Here is a 17,227-nt window from a genome sequence, read left to right as displayed (position 1 = left end):
CGAAGCGAGAGCGGAGCCGGGAGGGCACGTCCCGGGTGGGGAAGATGGGGGCTGGCGGGGAGCTGACCTGGGCTGCGGTTGTTTAGGAGACTTGTTGTGATCGTGGTGCCCAAACGCTACTCTAGGTCCCCCTAAAACTTTTTTTTGAGGTCTCTCCCTTCCTATGGGACTGGTTTTGCGTGGGGTTTTTCCATCCCTAGAAGTGATCGATCCCCGTGCACGTTACAGGAGCTGCTTATTCCCAGCCCGCAGGAGGTTCGGGCTCTTAATTTTTTTTTCCACCTTCCCCCCCCCTCCTCTTCTTTGAGTCGAAATGTTCAATTGTTGGGTCCGGTTAATGGTGACTTAAGAAACAGCAAGCTGGCCAGAAGGCAATAAATCCCATGTTTAATGCATGACTGTTTCCCTTTGTGCATATGGTTAGGTGGGGGGATGGAGGTGATGTTTCCACATGTAAATCTCTGCCCACTGCTGGAAAAGCCACCTCCGGGGCTGCGCTGAAACAAAAGGGTTAATAACTCCTGATGCGGCCCGCTTGGGGCGGGGGAGGTGTGCGGGGAGGGGAGGATCGCTCCACGCCGTGCTCTCCGGGGCAATGGCCAGCTGCTTTTTTGTTGTTGATAGTGGTGGGGCTTTTTTTCCTCCAACCCCCCCCTTTAACAACAAAACCCTGGGTGGAAATCCCTCCGGCACCAGCGCACGGGCTGGGGGGGACCTGCCGAAGCTCTCGCCCCGTCGAGGGAGGGGGGTCTGCCGCCTCGGATGGGGCCATTTTTCCATCTTTTGTGGGTCGTGGGGCTGTTGCGGTGGCCGGAGGGATCGGGGGGGGGGGGGGCGGGGGGGGGGCGGCCCCGCCCCCCCCGCCGCAATAAAACTGCCTTTTGTCTGGGCCCCCGTTCCCCAAATAGTCTTGATCCTCCCCGCTCCAGGTGTGCCCGTAAATAACAAGTGATGAAGCTGCGTTAACAAAGTCGAAACAGCCCAGGGATTTGTCTGGGACATTATCGAGTATATACATAATCGTAAGAATAAAATCAAGCCCTTATCTCCTTTGCAATTGTTCCTTTTTTTTGTTTGTTTTTTTTTTTTTAATTTTGCAAAGCGATCTGGGACCCACCTCTGCGAACAATGCAGCCTGTTAAGAAACGGTTCTGCCAACCTGGTGATCAATTAACAGGTCAAAAAATCAGCAGGTGGTCACTGGAGAATAATGCTACATACTGAAAATTAGCATTTTCACAAAAGGGGTTGAAAATGCCCATTGTGCTGGATTGCTGCCATTAAAAAAAAAATGTGATTCATTCTTCAAAATACAGTATCGAACGACAACTTTTTCTCGGGGTAAAAATTGGGAGATTCCCTTTATTTTACATCCCGCGGTTCGTGCTCTTTGGGCTTAAGTGGAGAAGGGGGGTGGTGTGTGTTTTAACGGGGAAAGCCAAGTTTTGGTGGTGTGTTTTTTGGTGGTGTTTTTTGTTGGTTTTTTTTTTTTAATTTTATTTTGATTTTGTGTTTGCGGGGGGGGGCTGGCCTGGCCGGTGGGGTGGCGGGCTGGGGGTAGCAGCATCCTCTGGGATGCTCCAGGGTGAAAGAGTGCTGGGGAGTCGGGATGGGGGGTGGATGGATGTAAAAGGGGGGCGATGCCCGGCTTGTTTTTCCTTTTACGTAAGTGAAACATTATATTGGTTGTAGTGATGGAGCCCTTTTGCCGGGCTGGGCGGCATGTGACGTTTTGACAGAGCTGCTGCTCTAACCTTTGCCTCCCCCCGCGTGCTGTGGGTGGTAAGTTGATGTCAGGCTCACAATTAGGACTCTCATGCAATTGACCTTGGCAGCGGGGTTTGTGCCGTTTAGCTCGGGTCTTAAACACTGTACTAGTGTTAAGTGTGGTCCGGGGGCAGCCGCGGCGGTGGGAGGAACCGGCACCGGCGAGCAGGTAGGGCCGCGGGTCGGGGTGGCCGCCGTTTCTGGGGCGAAAGCTCTGCTTTTTGGTTGTTTATCGCTTTATCTTGAAGAGGAATCGAGAAGCTTAAAAAGGGAAAAAAAAAAAATAATCAAGAAAGGCGGTATAATGGGTAATGGTTGGGTTGGTGTTGAGGTCGGGTGGGTGCCGGTCGGTGGATGGGGGGGTGCTCTCCCCGGGGTGGCCCCGCCCGGGGGCGGCCGGTTGCCCGGCGGGGCCGGGGCGGGCAGCGCGGGGCGTGAGTGCCCTCCACCGACCGGCACCGGGACGCGGGGCTGCGGGAGCCTTCGGCAGGTAACTCCCTGGCGGTTTGTAAAGGGGCAGCCAGAAAATCGGGGTTGGTTTTGGGTTTTTGAATTTTTTTAAGTTTTTTTAAATTTTTTATTTTTTTTTTAAAGCCCTTTCGAAGGCCGGTGCGGGGCTGCGGGGGCCGCTCTGCCCTGCCCTCCCTTTAAAGCCAGTGCCTGCGATCTAAACTTTTCCTGCCTGTTTAAATTAACACTTCTCTCTCTCTCTTTTTTTTTTTTTTTTTTTGGATGATACCTTCATAAAAAAAAAGCTTGGCTCATCAGAAGCGTTTATTCATAATTCTGTCCTTGGCCGAATATTTCTCCCCGTATCCGAATAGGTGGATACTCAAAAGGGTGAACCAGTACATAGATAATAAAAAAAAAAAACCAACAAACCAAACCTTGAGCGAGATCCTGAAAGCACGTGAAATCCAAATTGTTAGGTGTAACACGTTTCTGGCTCATTCTTGTGTAGAAAGATGCTGCTGATAAATTAAAAGTAGAAAACATTAAGGGCTTTGGAATATTTAAGTAATCAGTTGTGTATTTTGCTTCCTCAAGGAAGTGATTTTGTCATAGTTACAGTTAAAGAAATGCTTTAAATGGTCTTTGATAGTGGTAGAAGGGAAATATTGGACAGTTTGAAGTTCTTGAAAGTCCGAGCTTTTCAGCTGGGAACGGGGGAGAAAAAATAAGTATCTTGGAAGCATGATGTCTGAGAGCAAGGCAGAGGTTTTGACGTCTGGGACTGGAGTCGATACTTGCTAGTCCTTCATGAGTTAATTTAACTCGGGAAGTGGATGATTATGTTAATGTTAAAGTAAAAATAGTTGATCAAATGTAATCTGTGGAAAAAGTAAGCTCACCAAAGGTAATCAACTCTTGAGAAAAAATAATAATGGAGGAAGAAAGCTTGAGCTCTGACCATTTCCTCCCAATTCAAGTGAAATAGAATTTTATCACAGTTGGAAAAAAAAAAAAAGAGACAGTAATTACTCAGGTGAGTGGTAGACCAGCAGCACCCTTTTTGAAATCACATCAAACCAGACAAACCTTATTTCATTCTTCGTTTACTGGTTCCCTTTAAAAAAAAAAAAATATTGTGAGCTGTGTGGATTTTATCAGCCTTCCTTGTCGATGACCGCCTTGTCCTACACAATAGTGGATTTTTTCCATCCATTTGCCAGTGATTCAATCTAACCCCCCTGCTGGGTTTACTGCATTCTTCTAACTTATTGGATAACTAGATGCTGAGAGATAACATTCCTGAAATTCGGGGGTGGGGAGATAAAAAAAAAAAAAGAAACCACAGTAGAAGTTCTATCCCTGGGAAGCCTTTGGAGAGGGTTAAGTGAAGTGCAGAAGCAATTGTTGTGGCAGGGCTCTCTGCTCCTCGGTAAATCCTCGTACAGTATGTGGAGAGGTGGCTGCACAGGGAGGTTTCTTTGCAGAGAAACCCCACGTTTTCAGACCGTTAAGTTGATGAGATAACTGCTGGGGGGGGGCAGGGCTGGGTGGGTTTGGGTAAATGAGGTGCTCTGATTGCAGGCGCTTGTGCTCCTTGGAGGCAGAGGATGTAGCTAGAAATCAAGATGAAGAGTTTCACAGAAGCTGTTGGGTTTTGTTTTTTTTTTTTTTTTTTTTAAGAAACAGTAAACTGTTCCTGTGTTATTCCAGCTACTACACAATAATCAAGCATCCTGCTCCTGCTGACTGTATAATAAACCCCTTTCTGAGATAGGGAAAGCTATTATAATTCCTTTTTTTCTAAGGTAGAAGGGGATATAAGGCATAATTCTTCCCTGCTTGTCACGCAACAAGTCAGTACGAGCTGGGGATTGAATTTATGTGGGGTCCTGAGCTAGTGCCTTACTGTCAGACAGGGGAACTGGGAACTAAATTGTGTGACAGTGAGAGCGGGCAGGGGCAGGGCTGGTAACCTGCTGCTGAACACAGGTGCCTTCAATTTACTGGAGTCTCTTCCTCTGAGGTGGCAACCGGTGCTTTGGATGAGAAAAGTTACCTTGGGAGCTCCTCGGAAATATGAAAAGTAGGAGCATGAGTTGTGCTGCAGGTTGGGAAAAGGGGCTTTGAGTTTGGTGTGGTCTTAGCAGTGGGAAAAGCGGAAAAATAAGGAAGTGCTGTTGAGGGAAGGGAGGCAGTTAAAGTTTGAGGACAAGTCTAGACATAGTTACCCTGGAATATCTCCTTGGGGGTGGGCAAGGGGCTTTCATGCAGACGTTTCTACACCACTTGAGACATTTTGCATGGCCACTGTGGAGGTGCAAACTGCAGGGTGAAATGTGTGTGCTCACGGGGGAGAAAAGAGCTTTGTGCTTTCTGAAATAAAACCTAAGGTTATTTTGCAACACAGGGGAACTGTATCGTTGAGCCTGGGAGCCCAACGACTGCTAAAGCCTTAAATGTTAAAGGATTTGGAAAAGAGGTTTTGATATTTCAGCCTATTCTGTGAAATACCTGTTGAATGGATGGAAATAGTTATGAAAGCAGTCAAGTGAAGCCCTCTCTGGTCAGTGTACAGGGTAGTTATGGAATCTTCTTGTCTTTTTTCAACACCAGTGCTTTCTTTACCATTTTATCTGCTCAGATGAGTTTAAAAGCATCCATTTTTGGCTTCAGTTGACCTTATTTATTGACCAGGTTCTGAACCGTGTGCTGTTTGTACTTGTCTGCAGACTAGATTTCTCTGTATATTTTTCCTTAGAGTTAAATCAAATTTAGAGGCATCGATTTAATTATATTTGGGGCAGGAAATGTGTGCTAAAACTATGCTTATACTCTCGTCTCCTTCACTCGTGGAAGTTGTTTGGGCTGAAGAGGGGGGAGAAGTATTTAATTCTCCAGTTTTGATCATAGCTGTGTTGAGAACACCTTTCCCCCATGTTCAAGTGCTTGTAACAGAATTGCATACATACAGATTTGGATTTATTGCTCTGCAGACCAGAGCATAACAGTCCTCTGATAACTTGCAGTTTTTAGTTGATCGAGTTGTTTGCTTTTTGAGAAAAGAAACTTTAATGTACACTCAGTTGGAGTTTGGTTTGTTAAATGTACGTATAATACCCTTGTTACCCAAACAAACGTCAAGTTTTGCAATATCCTCCCTTACAGAGCTCTTACACTACCCCGACACAGTAAGGCAACGTGATTGAGCTGTCGCTTGGACATGCTTCCCCTCCACCCTGCCATGTACAGGATATACACATGTATCAGATATGTGGTTCAGTTACACCTTTAAAATGAAAGCCGCAAATAGCTCCTGTGCTTGCAGAGGCTTGGGTTCCCCTTGTAAGACAGTGTGGGCTGGTAATGTGGAACCAGAGCTGGGCCCCGAGATGAGTTACTGGAGGTGCAAGACCTGAGCAGAAGAGACCTCGTGGTGGAGGTTCTCACTTGTGGTGGAGGTCTGCAGCGGCCCCGCTGGCTGCGTGGGAGGGGACGTCCTTGGTTACTGCACCCTTGGCACCCATCAAACCATTAATGAGAGTTACAGAATGTTTCACCTGATGGGGGTTGAATTATCTGCAGCCCTTCCCGCTCCCCCCTCGGCTGTATGAGCCTCAGGTTCCACCTCCCAAACCCTCTGTGCCCCGTGGGCTCCCCCGCCTCGAGCTGGGTGCGAGTTTGTTGTTTGAAGGATGGCTAGGCTTGAGCAAAAACATCCTGTTTTGGTGTAGAATTTCTCTTAACCTCTCTTCCCCTTCCGATATTTCCCTGAATTATATATATATATATTTTTGTGTGTGTGTGTGTCCCCATGCAAATTATGCTCAGTCTAATTGGTGGGGCGCTGGTGGAGGAAGGTCAGGAGTGGGCTTGCCGCCCAGCTTTGCTTTCTCCCCCAGCCCCCTAAAAGCAGGTGAGTTGTGGATGCAGCTGAACACCCCGTCCTGAGCGGGTCTGACACAACGGCGGGTGTTTTGCAAGCAGGACTTGTTGCTTCGTGCTCCCATACAATCAGCAGTATTGACGTAGGGTCATACCTTGGTGTGGGCTTCTGTGAGTTAACCCTCTTTTCTTTACTCCTGTGGCTTTTCAGACTTTTTTTTTTTTACGTGAGCATGCTTTTGAAGTATTTAGAAGCTAATATTGGACTTTCTTTTGCTTTTGTCAACTCTCTTTGGTAATAATTGCTTCCATAATGGCAGAGTGAATGTTATTTAATAGATCAGTGTGCTCCTCTAAAATTCTCGTTTGCAATCTTATATGAATTTCTAGGAGATGGTTAACTAAGGATTACGAACTGAAGTGCAAACACGAAATAAGTGTATGCGATGTTTTGCTCAATGTTACAATGTCTTCTCTGTCTTCCTTGTGGAGAATTCCTTTAGGCTGGTTTGCAGGTGCTGGTGGCCTTGCTGTGCTCTCCCTTCACCTCTGTGAAGGCATTTGCAATAAACCTCTTTCTACCAACAAGCCTTGTGAGGTTATATACTACTGTTTTTGTTGAAATCGGAACTAAGATGTGGATTTCTTTGGGGCTGCAAATGGAGCAGCAGCAAAACAAAGAGCAGGAGTTCAGATCAAGATGTGGATTTCTTTGGGGCTGCAAATGGAAGTAGCAGCAAAAAAAAGAGCAGGAGTTCAGATCGATCTGCAAACTTGATTCCAGTGTCTTGTGTCTTTAGCTGGTGACTCAGGTGAAGTTGGTGATCTTAAGAATAGGAAATAGTCTAAAGCTAGCTATTAATAATGTGACTTTCTTTTATTTTAAGGGAGTCCACAAGACGTCCCAGGTGACGGAGATGGTGAAATGAGTTCCAAAAGGTGCCGCACGGAGGAAACCAAAATCTGTGAGAAATGCTGTGCAGAATTCTTTGATCTCTCTGAATTCCTTGAGCATAAGAAAAATTGCACTAAAAATCCACCTGTTCTAATCATGAATGACAGTGAGGGAACAGTACCCCCTGAAAGCTTCTCCGAGTCTTCTCTAGGGAGCTTTCCAAGTGATCGAATGGATAGCAGGGCACGCAAGGACATTCAGGCAAAGGGCTGCACTGGTTCTATGGAAAAGAGAGAAGGAAAAATGGATGCTGAATCGGTAGGAGGAATGTACCTTAAAATAGAACCCCCCGTCACGCCTGCAGCTCCTGGGCTAAGCTATCTACCAAAATCCAAAGTACCAAACACTAATGTGACTTTGCAGACGATACGTGGCACTAAAGTGGCTGTGAACCAGCGGACCTCCGATGCCATCTCTTCTTCAGCAGCCAGTTTTAATGCTATCCCAATGATCCTGGAGCAGCTCGTGTGTTTGCAGCAGCAGCAACTCCAGCAAATCCAGCTGACGGAGCAAATTCGCATTCAGATTGCCATGATGGCTCCCCACGCCCTCCATCCTTCCATAGCAGCTGCTACTGACCCACTCAAAGCTCTGGGTGCTCACATGTCTCAGCAGCTGTCGGCTGCTGTTGCTTTAATCGGACAAAAAGCTGGAAGCCAGAGCCTATCACTGGAATCCTTGAAGCAAGGAAAACTACCTCATTCGAACACTGGCGTCGCGGCCGCCGGCTCGCTGGCTGCTGGGCTTTCCTCCTCCTTCCCCTTGAAGCCGGAGACGAGCAGAAGCCTCCCCGGCTCCATTTCTCGGTTCCCGAATCCTTTGCTACCTCAGTCCTCCAACTCCGTCATCTTCCAGAATCCGCTTTCGGCCGTTTCTTCTGTAATCGATTCCGCGAAGAAGGGGAAGGGCAAACCTCCCAACATCAGCGTGTCTGAAAGCAAACCGAGCGCAGAAGAGCCCTTCTTCAAACACAAGTGTAAGTTCTGCGGCAAGGTCTTTGGCAACGACAGTGCCCTGCAGATCCACCTCCGCTCCCACACCGGTGAGAGACCCTACAAGTGTAACATTTGTGGTAACCGCTTTACAACCAAAGGAAACCTTAAAGTGCATTTCCAGCGTCACAAAGACAAATACCCCCACATAAAGATGAATCCTTACCCGGTTCCTGAGCACCTGGACAATGTTCCCACTAGCACTGGAATCCCGTATGGGATGTCTGTGCCACTGGACGAGTCTAACCTGATCGTGGATAGCAAACCTCTCCTAACAACCCTGCCTACCTCTGCGGCCACCAGTGCACCTCAGACCACCTCCCACTTAGCAGGCATTAAGGAGTCTCTGCCTGGTACGTTCTCGAGCGATCTCCAGTCAAGGCCTTCTCCAGAAAGTGAGGGTGGCTCTTCCTCATCAGGGGCAGTCGGTCATGAGTCGGGAACGGAGCAGAGCTTGAGTTCACCGCAAGCTACCTGCAGCGTGAGCATCTTCCATGTAAGTGGGTCAAACGAGCAAGGCTCAGAAACTTCAAAGCTTCAGCAACTGGTTGAAAATATCGACAAATCCACTGCTGACCCCAACGAGTGCCTGATCTGTCACCGAGTGCTGAGCTGCCAGAGTTCACTCAAAATGCATTATCGTACTCACACTGGAGAGAGGCCATTCAAGTGTAAAATCTGTGGCCGTGCCTTCTCCACTAAAGGGAACCTTAAAACTCATTATGGTGTTCACCGGGCCAATACTCCTTTGAAGATGCAACATTCGTGTCCTATTTGCCAGAAGAAGTTTACAAACGCAGTTGTGTTGCAGCAGCATATCCGCATGCATATGGGGGGACAAATACCCAATACACCAATGCCGGAAAACACCTGCGACAGTTCTGATGTGGATCCTCCTATGGCTGAGAAGAATGGAGATATCAGTCGCCCAGATGAGACAGTGGAAAGCATAGAGATGGAAGAGGACCTGGACTCTCAGGATGGCCCTAGGAGTTCTTCAAAACCTCCTACTCCATACGATGCACAATCAGAATCTCCAGCCACAGCAGCCACCTTCTCTGGTATTGCAGCTTTGGAGAATCAGATGAAGATCGTCAACTCTGCTTTGAACTTGCAGCGGCAAAGCAGCTTGAAGTCTAGTGACAATGGCTCAGCAGAAAGTGATGGCATGACAAATGATTCATCTTCTGTGGCAGGAGATCCAGATTATCAGAACGGCAGGAGTCCTGCTGCCTCTGAGTCTGCATCGCTCCAGGCCCTGTCCCCAGCCAACAGCCAAGCTGAGAGCGTAAGGTCAAAGTCACCTAACTTCAACAATCAAGAAGATACAGGCATGGGAAATAAATCAGAGGGTCCCGAGAACACTTCTGCAGAAATGGAAGGGGTCGTCGGTGCTTTGGATTTAACTTATGGCAATATTGGTCGAAAGGTCATTAAAGAAGAACCTGGGCTACACTTTGCAAATGGAGAATATGGTGAGTAACATGAAATGCTGCAATAACTTGGTGTGGGGTAGTAGGACTGGAGGAAATCCATCGCTGAAAGGACCACCAGGAGTCAAAACCTTCTCAGCTTTCCCCCTCTTCCTTCTCCTCTATAAGGACAGGGGCATATGCCCTGTAAAAGTTCCCTGATTCAGTCAGACTCAAAATTTAAAGACTTAAGTGCTTTTTTTTTTTTTATCTCCTGCAAGAGGGAGCGTAGAGGTCCTTAAAATAAATAGAGGCTGTGCACTTACTGTCTTTCATGGACTCACCTGATACCTCACTATGGCTCTGCAGAACTTAGATGATTGTTTCATGGAAAAATACTTAACGCAAGATTGTGGCATTAAAACTCTGGAATCTTTTGTGGGATTCTTGAGCTCTTCAGTACTGAGGCTGGTGTTGATCTAAATTTGGCCAAAAAGTGACACTTTCTAACTCCTGGGCTCACCAATAAAAATAGGGATGAACTGATTAATTTCAGAGTATCCTAGCAAGTGTAACAGGAGTGGAGGGCCTTGCAGACATTCCCTTCAGGCTCTAAAGGCAGGGCCTCTGATATTTTAGCCCAATTTAAGTTTGGAGGTAGAAGGAATTTGGGATAAACGTTATCTTTGCTTTCTTTCCAGGTCGAAGTAGTATTCCAGCTGCTTTTGTTAGAGCCCCACCAGCCCTCATAAAAATGGAGATGCCCAGTGAGCGTCCCATTAGCACTAGCCATTTCATTGGCCCACCAGCTCTCTCCCCTGGTGTTGCCCCTCTCCTCGTGCCACGACCGAAATTCTGCCGTCCTGCCAAACAGCACATCTGCACTACGTGTGGGAAGAACTTCTCCTCTGCCAGCGCCCTTCAGATTCACGAACGGACCCATACTGGTGAAAAGCCATTCGCCTGCACCATCTGTGGGAGAGCCTTTACAACAAAAGGAAATCTGAAGGTAAGTCGTCTCTTACGTTGTGATTTCTTTTATCAGGGAAAGTCATAGCAGAGAGGGAAAGACTATTGCTAATACTTGTCCTGCCTTTGGGGACGACTTTGATTGTCTTTTTAGTTCCTCAAATGGTTATCTTTGACTTCTGTTTCTCATTCCCAACTTTCTTTACGCAACTTGCTAAACAGTGTCCTGAGATCACCCACAGAAGTCTTTGCTACTGTCCTTGACTTTCCTTTTTGGATGGTAGGAAAGGCTTAGCCCTTACTAAGCACGTTGCGTTATTTTCATGTGGATTTCAATGTGTCAAGACATAAGCGTTTCATAGACTGAATTCTACAAAATTAAAACCATGCCTACAGAATACCTGCAGTATAGTGCAGTGATTGAAACACCATATGGGACAAGGAGGAATAAAACTGAGAGGATAATCCTAAAATGGCACAAAGTACTTGATTTTATGTCTAAGCACCTGCTGAAGAAGTCCTGCAAGTCTGTCCTTGCTGTCTGGAGGGACTCCCAGCTCCCTTGCTGGCACAGAGGCTCTCCCTTCCCATGAGAACCTCTTCAGGTTCTTCAGTCCTCTGGCATAAACGCAGATGGGGAGGGAGAATACTCTGTAGAGAGTCACTTCCTCCAAGCACTGGCAGTACATTTGTGGTGTGGAAGACTTTAGCTTAGGTGTAACTTCTCTTCCAAATTCCTTGGTGAGTTTTTGGCGCTAACTACTATTTTTATTTTCAGTGTAGTCTGCTCACAGCAAATAATGTGGCTTTTATTTTTTTTTGTGGGGGAGAGAGGCACCTTTGCCACCATCACTTACAATAACTGTTAAGACCGCAGTCCTACAACCACTTTGGCAGTAAACTAGAGAGCTGTGGTGATGTCAGACAGCATGTATGTGTGATGGCAGACTGGGTCTTACATGTGCCAGCAAGAGAACAAGACAAGACCTAGCCAGCTTAAATAATTGCCTGAATGCAAATGGAGCATATGTGACTCCTTTTGAGCGACTTGGCTGTAAGCAAAGCAGAACTTGGGGATACCATAAAATAACTGCAGTACTAACAATTCTCTTTACTTTTTTTTCCTTCTGGAAGGTCCATGTAGGAACTCACATGTGGAATAACTCTGCCAGGCGGGGAAGAAGGCTTTCGATTGATAACCCCATGGCCCTGCTGGGGAATGATCCCAAGAAGGTATCCGAAATGTTTCCAAAGGATATAGTGCCTCCTTCAGTGAGCATTGACCCCACAGTATGGAACCAGTATGCAGCGGTACTCAGCAATGGCATAGCGATGAAGACTAACGAGATCTCGGTGATCCAGAGCGGTGGCTTACCTACCCTTCCCGTCACCATTGGGGGTGGTTCAGCAATAAATACTGCTACGGTCTCCAAAATAGATGGGACCCAGTCTGGGACTGGTTCTGATACGGAGAAGGCCAGTGGTGCTGCTGCAGACAATGTGCCAAAACACCAGTTCCCTCACTTCATGGAGGAGAACAAAATTGCTGTTAGTTAAAAACTCAAGTGAAGTTGACGTACAGAAAGAACAAATATATATATACACAAACATATATTTTTAAGAGATTCCACTTCAGCCTCCTATTTTCCTATTGACGTGCAAATGATTTTATGGTTGTCTTTGTAAGAGTTGCCCAGAGTACAATCATGATATTGCTTTGCAAATAGTAAATAATAAAGAATAGGATTTCCTTCTATTTGGAAAGATGCGGGTCTTGCAAAGTAGTTCTTACGTGTGACTTTAATGTGTACAGCCTTACAGAAGTTTCTACAACTTGAAATTCCAAAGGTTAGAATATTTACCTCTTTGTTTAGAGTGAAATACTTGGGGGTTTTGAATAGAGTGGAAACAACCTACTGTTGATGGAAAAGCTTCTATTTACTGATGAGAAATGAAAACTATTAATGCGGGTAAATATCCTAGAATGTCTGCCACCCTCTTAGAAATAGTTTTTTCTGTTTGGATTTTTGGCTCTGTGTGGTTTCTGAATGTACTTTTTACTATAATGGCTATAAAAACTACAAAAATTTTTTTTTAATTCCTTTTTTTGCCTCAGAAATTCTATGAAGAGAAAGTTGCTGTTTTTCTTTAATCACTGCTCCTAAGGAATTAATTCTCTGTATTGTTGACTGCTGCTTATTTAATACTACTACTAGGACAGTCCTTCAAGTATAGTGCCAAAACTCCTACTTCCAAAGATGTGCAGTTTTTCCTAGCTGTTTTATTTCAATACCGAGAGCCCCAAACGAGCATGGGTGGGTATGTATATACTTTTTTTTTCCTCTCTTGAAAGGGAAGACTTGCCTTGGGAAGTCAGGTCTAAAAGCTCTGCAAGGAATCTCAGGTGACTGTTGCAATTAGGCATGGGAACTGGTTTCCTTAGCAAGAGACTTTTTTATTTTTATTTTTTTTTCATTTGGGTAATTTAGAAGATCAGTCTGTGTAAACCTGTATTTAAATATGAAGTATTCATGCTTAGGTTAAATGTTTTGTGGGTTTTTGGATGGCATTCCTACTCTGGTCATTAAGTTTCTTGGTGGTCTGTGAATTTGCATTCTACCAAAATGATAATTAATGATCCATGTGTTATTGTATGAAGGTTGCTGGGATAGTCATCTGGATTCTAAGTTATCTACCTCATTTTTTCCTTTTGTAGTTGTAGTGTCTATTTTTCTATTAATGACCACTGTAATGGACTGAGATTCAAGCAGATGCTTCCATGCACTATCTGAAACCAAAACCTGATGTATTAGTGGAAGCACCTGAAGACTTACTGGACCGACCTTTCACTATTCCTCCTATGTCTGCTGGAACTGTGAGTGTAATGGGATCTAAACCAGACTGGAGAGTGAGCATTGGGTATGGAAGGACTGAGCGATGGAAAGAAGTCTAGTTGTTGACTGCAGGAAATCTTCAAGTCCAGTCTCTCTTTTGGAAGGCTCCAAAAATGCAGATTACCAAAAGTTTGTGTAATGTTGTTGCACCTGATTCTTGCTTATGATCTCTGTATGCCGAGTTGTGCCTTTCCTGCTGGACTTGTAAGTAAGAACATACCAGTACCTGTTTACACTGTAAAATGGATATTGTTACATAGACCATGCAAAAGGCATCCCAATTGTCAAGTTTCTGCGTCGTGAATGTATGACTTCTAAGAACTCTGTAGTTTTGGGTTATCTACTGATGCGTTTCTGTTGACATTTTGAGAATAAATTTTGGGATGGCTTTTTCACACTTAGTGCTGAAATTTTTCTGGCAAAGCATTTGTCTCCTGAAGAGCAAGTTCAACAGGCAGCACGCTCTCTCACTCCAGTGACTCGAATTTTTAAATCTGTGATCCAGGAAAAGCATTTGTCTCCTGAAGAGCAAGTTCAATAGGCAGCACACTCTCTCCAGTGACTCGATTTTTTAAATCTGTGATCCAGGGTTATGCTTCTATTTGTTACTTAAAACAAGAGAAAGTAGGTATCGGTGCACGAGTCTCTGGATCAGTTTCTTGGGAACAGTTGGGGTTTGGTGTAGGGGTTGGTACTTGCCAGGGATGTCAGTTCCCACACTGAAATAGAATGGCAGTGATAACGTGTGGTAATTCCTGTGCTATGATCACCCTGGAAAGGAATATCAGGTTATGAGATTGCCAGTGCCTGAAGATGCTGGCTGCTTAGGGAAGTTATTTACCTCTTTTCTTAAAGAGCAAAGGAAAAGGGAGTTCTGAAAACAGCCCTGATCCAATGGAAAAGTGCTGAGATTGTGACACTTACAACCTGAACTAGTGAAGGTATGTAGTGCTGGGGAGGTCATGGTGCAGAACCAGTCTACCTTGGAGGTGCAACCTTCCAGCAGGGGCAGGGAACACCCGTGTATGGTCACTGCTGCCTGATCATGGTGGCCCTTGCACAAGGCTTGGAAAAAAGGTAGAAAAAAGCAGAAAAGAAACATTTGTTCTCTAGACACTGCCACAAGCTCTGGAGGAATGAAAAAAGAAGGGGTGGGGAGGGCAGGACCAGGTGTGAGGTGGTCCAGGAAGGTGGAAAAATGGCAAAATAAACAGAGGAGCAGAAGGAAAGGGAGCAACACATGGCAGATATGTGGGAAGGTTGGAAGCATACGACGCTTAAAAACTCTACACAGAGTATGCAGTTGTTTAAAAGCCGCGTTTATAGTTCCAGGAGATAAAAATATTTGGTGCTCAAGGAAACCAAGGGATTATAATTTGAAGCAGAATGGATGAGGAGTATGGCAAGAAGTCTCTTGGTGGTGAGAAGTGAAAATAAACTATCCTCTCATGCTGCTAGCGCTGCTCGTGTGGATACTGTTCTCAACCCCTGAGCTCATAACCTGTTTGGAGAGCAGCATCGCTCTGGGTGCCTGCGTGGGCTTGCTGCCAGAGCTTTGGGCTGGATTTCTGACCATTTCCTTAACTGGTGGTGCTGGGAACCCTGTGTGGGACATGCTGCCTGTGCAGGACTAACTGCAGAAGCACTAGGAGCAGTGTGGTGTGAAAAAGGAGGTGGTGGGTTTACAGGAGAGGTGGGTCACATCTAAAGACTTGCCCTAACTGGGAAAGCTGTTCTCCAGCATGGGCCAACCATGGGTATTGTGAAAAGGTTGCCCGGCTTCCAAAAAGCCTGCGGTAACAAGCCTGCTTTCCACTGATAGCTTGAAACTGGTGTCACGATGCAATGAAAATGTCAGCAGGAGGAAGGGAGAAGGTTTGCTAGCAGGAAGTCAACTCAACCTGCTGTCCTGGGGCTTTGCACCTTGGTAGCGTCTCCTATGTCTTCTCATCCAAACAGTTCCTGAGGTTTGGGGTCTCTCTCTTAAATGTAAATTCTGAGCCTGTTCTACGAGGGCTGGCCTCACATTACAGCTTTACCTGGAAAGGTGCGGAGCTGTGGGACTCTGCCTTAACCGTATTGGTCAACAGGTTGGAAATCAAGGGGAGATGAGGAGGGAGGAGTTAAATAAATCGTAAGCTCTGGGCTAGAAATAAAACATCAGGAAACTCCTGGGAAATCAGGAGAAGAGGTTTTGGCAAATGATTGTACCATATCCTGTGGCACAGGGTTGCTCAGGGAATCAGGGAGGTGCAGCCAGGGCCTGCCATGGCCGGGCAGACAGCAGTGGAAATGAAACGATGGGACTTGGCAGAGTCACCACAAGGCTTTACCCTGCAGACCACGGTGTCAACCTCTCGCTGTGCCCAAAGCTGCGTCTCAGCTCAGCGATAAGGCAGCTCCAGACTGGAGCCTGTCAGGATCCCCAGCTAAGCTGCTGTGGGGCAAGTCATGGATCTTATCACAAAACTTGAATAACTGGTAGGACCTATCTGTCCACTGTCCCCACGGCAGAAAGCAGGCTGTGCCACAGGGACGTTTCTGCTGGAGGGAGCTGGGGGGGAGACTCTGTTTCCGAAGCAAGCAGGACTGGGAATTGGCTGCTCTCCCGTGTGCAGGAGCTGAACCAACACCTTCTGCAACTCAGCGTGGTGGAACTCACCGCACGGGCAAGTGTTTACAGCAACACTGCATCTTAACAATGCATCTTAAAAAAAGACAGCTTATTCTCTTCTACCCTTATGCTGATGTAAATTAAGAAAACTTTACTGAAGCTGATACAGCGAGGTCGGTGTGAGAGCAGCAGTGAGCCGGGAACGTGGGCTGTCTCTGCTCATCAGCCTCTCTCGGTGCCTAAAGGACTCTCCTGTTCTTATTTGTTACTGCTTGCTCTGCTCATCACATCGAGGATTTGCCCAGCCTGTTGCTTTTGTGGAAGTAGCATATTTACTTGCATGAGCTAAGGTAAAGGCTGGCTTAAAATGTTAAATTCGAACACAATAGGTGTATTGCTTTAGAAAAAAAAAAAAAAGGGAGAGTGCATTAGGCTTAGGTTAGTGTTTTAGCTCTGTTCCTCTAAAGAAACGTTTCTCTTGACCTACCCTTTCTGTTCAAAACTTTCCAGAAAGGCAATGGGAACTTTGAGGGGTGAGTTTGTTTGAAAATGATGTAGTTAATCAGCTCTGCAGGCTGAGCTCAGGTGGGCTGATTGCCTTTCCAACAGCTGGCAGCAAGGAGGTGGGAGCCTTCCCAGGGCTGCTGATAAATACAACCTGGAGAAAGGTGTAAAGGACCATTGAGCTTGGATCCACGGAGGGGAAAGGACCTGGCTGAGGTGCTTGAGCTGAGTGTGAGGGTAGAGAGAGGCTCAAAAAAAGGAAAAGGTATGACTGTTGCATTAATTTTTAATTCTTCCCATTGAAAACCACTGTGCTTACTGCAGGGTTTGGAATCAGGAAAGATGATTCTATTTGCGAAATCAGAGCTTAGGCAGAAAGCCTTCTTAGTGTCGCTGTGATCCCATGAGGTTGTTGCTGCAGTGCTGAGGCTTTCCTGGACTCTTTTTGTGTTGTGTGTTCAGCTGAGAGGGCTCTTCTCTGCGTTGCTTCCACAGCCCCCCTGCTCGCTCTCGCCGGCGAGCGCTGTGCCGGAGTGTGGTGGGGGTGAGCTGGGGCTGGACCTGGCATACATTGACTTCAGCTCAGGTTCATCACTGACCTAGAAAAGCGTCTGTCGCTGCTCAGCCACAGCAGGACAGGAAAAATAACTCAGATGCAGGGAAAAGAGCCGGCAATTGCATGTGCCCGCCTATTATCGTATTATCTATTTCATTATCGTATCTTCTATTTTCTGCACTTTGAGTTTATTGCTTATAAAGGGTGGCATGTTTTGTAGCATATTTTA

The 17,227-nt window shown here is 46.2% G+C and overlaps 1 protein-coding gene across 4 annotated transcripts in view; it reads left to right on the top strand.

Moving 5' to 3' along the window:
- SALL4 (spalt-like transcription factor 4) overlaps nt 1-13,721 on the top strand; it is a 36,759-nt gene extending 23,038 nt beyond the window's left edge. Inside the window, exons 1-4 of one of the 4 annotated variants that reach the window (XM_014943800.1) lie at nt 707-785; nt 6,990-9,524; nt 10,163-10,470; nt 11,565-13,721. In XM_014943800.1, coding sequence (XP_014799286.1) covers nt 7,028-9,524; nt 10,163-10,470; nt 11,565-11,987 — 3,228 coding nt within the window. In that variant the 5' untranslated portion in view covers nt 707-785; nt 6,990-7,027 and the 3' untranslated portion in view covers nt 11,988-13,721. Of the gene's footprint in view, nt 1-706; nt 786-1,816; nt 1,937-2,211; nt 2,258-6,989; nt 9,525-10,162; nt 10,471-11,564 lie in introns of those variants that run through there. The other 3 variants (XM_014943798.1, XM_014943799.1, XM_014943797.1) reach the window with 3 other exon arrangements.
- The last annotated feature ends 3,506 nt before the right edge of the window (nt 13,722-17,227 follow it).

The sequence above is a fragment of the Calidris pugnax genome, unplaced genomic scaffold (genome assembly GCF_001431845.1).
Source record: "Calidris pugnax isolate Ruff unplaced genomic scaffold, ASM143184v1 scaffold118, whole genome shotgun sequence".
Lineage (NCBI taxonomy): Eukaryota > Metazoa > Chordata > Aves > Charadriiformes > Scolopacidae > Calidris > Calidris pugnax.
This window is presented reverse-complemented; position numbering and strand designations above follow the sequence as displayed.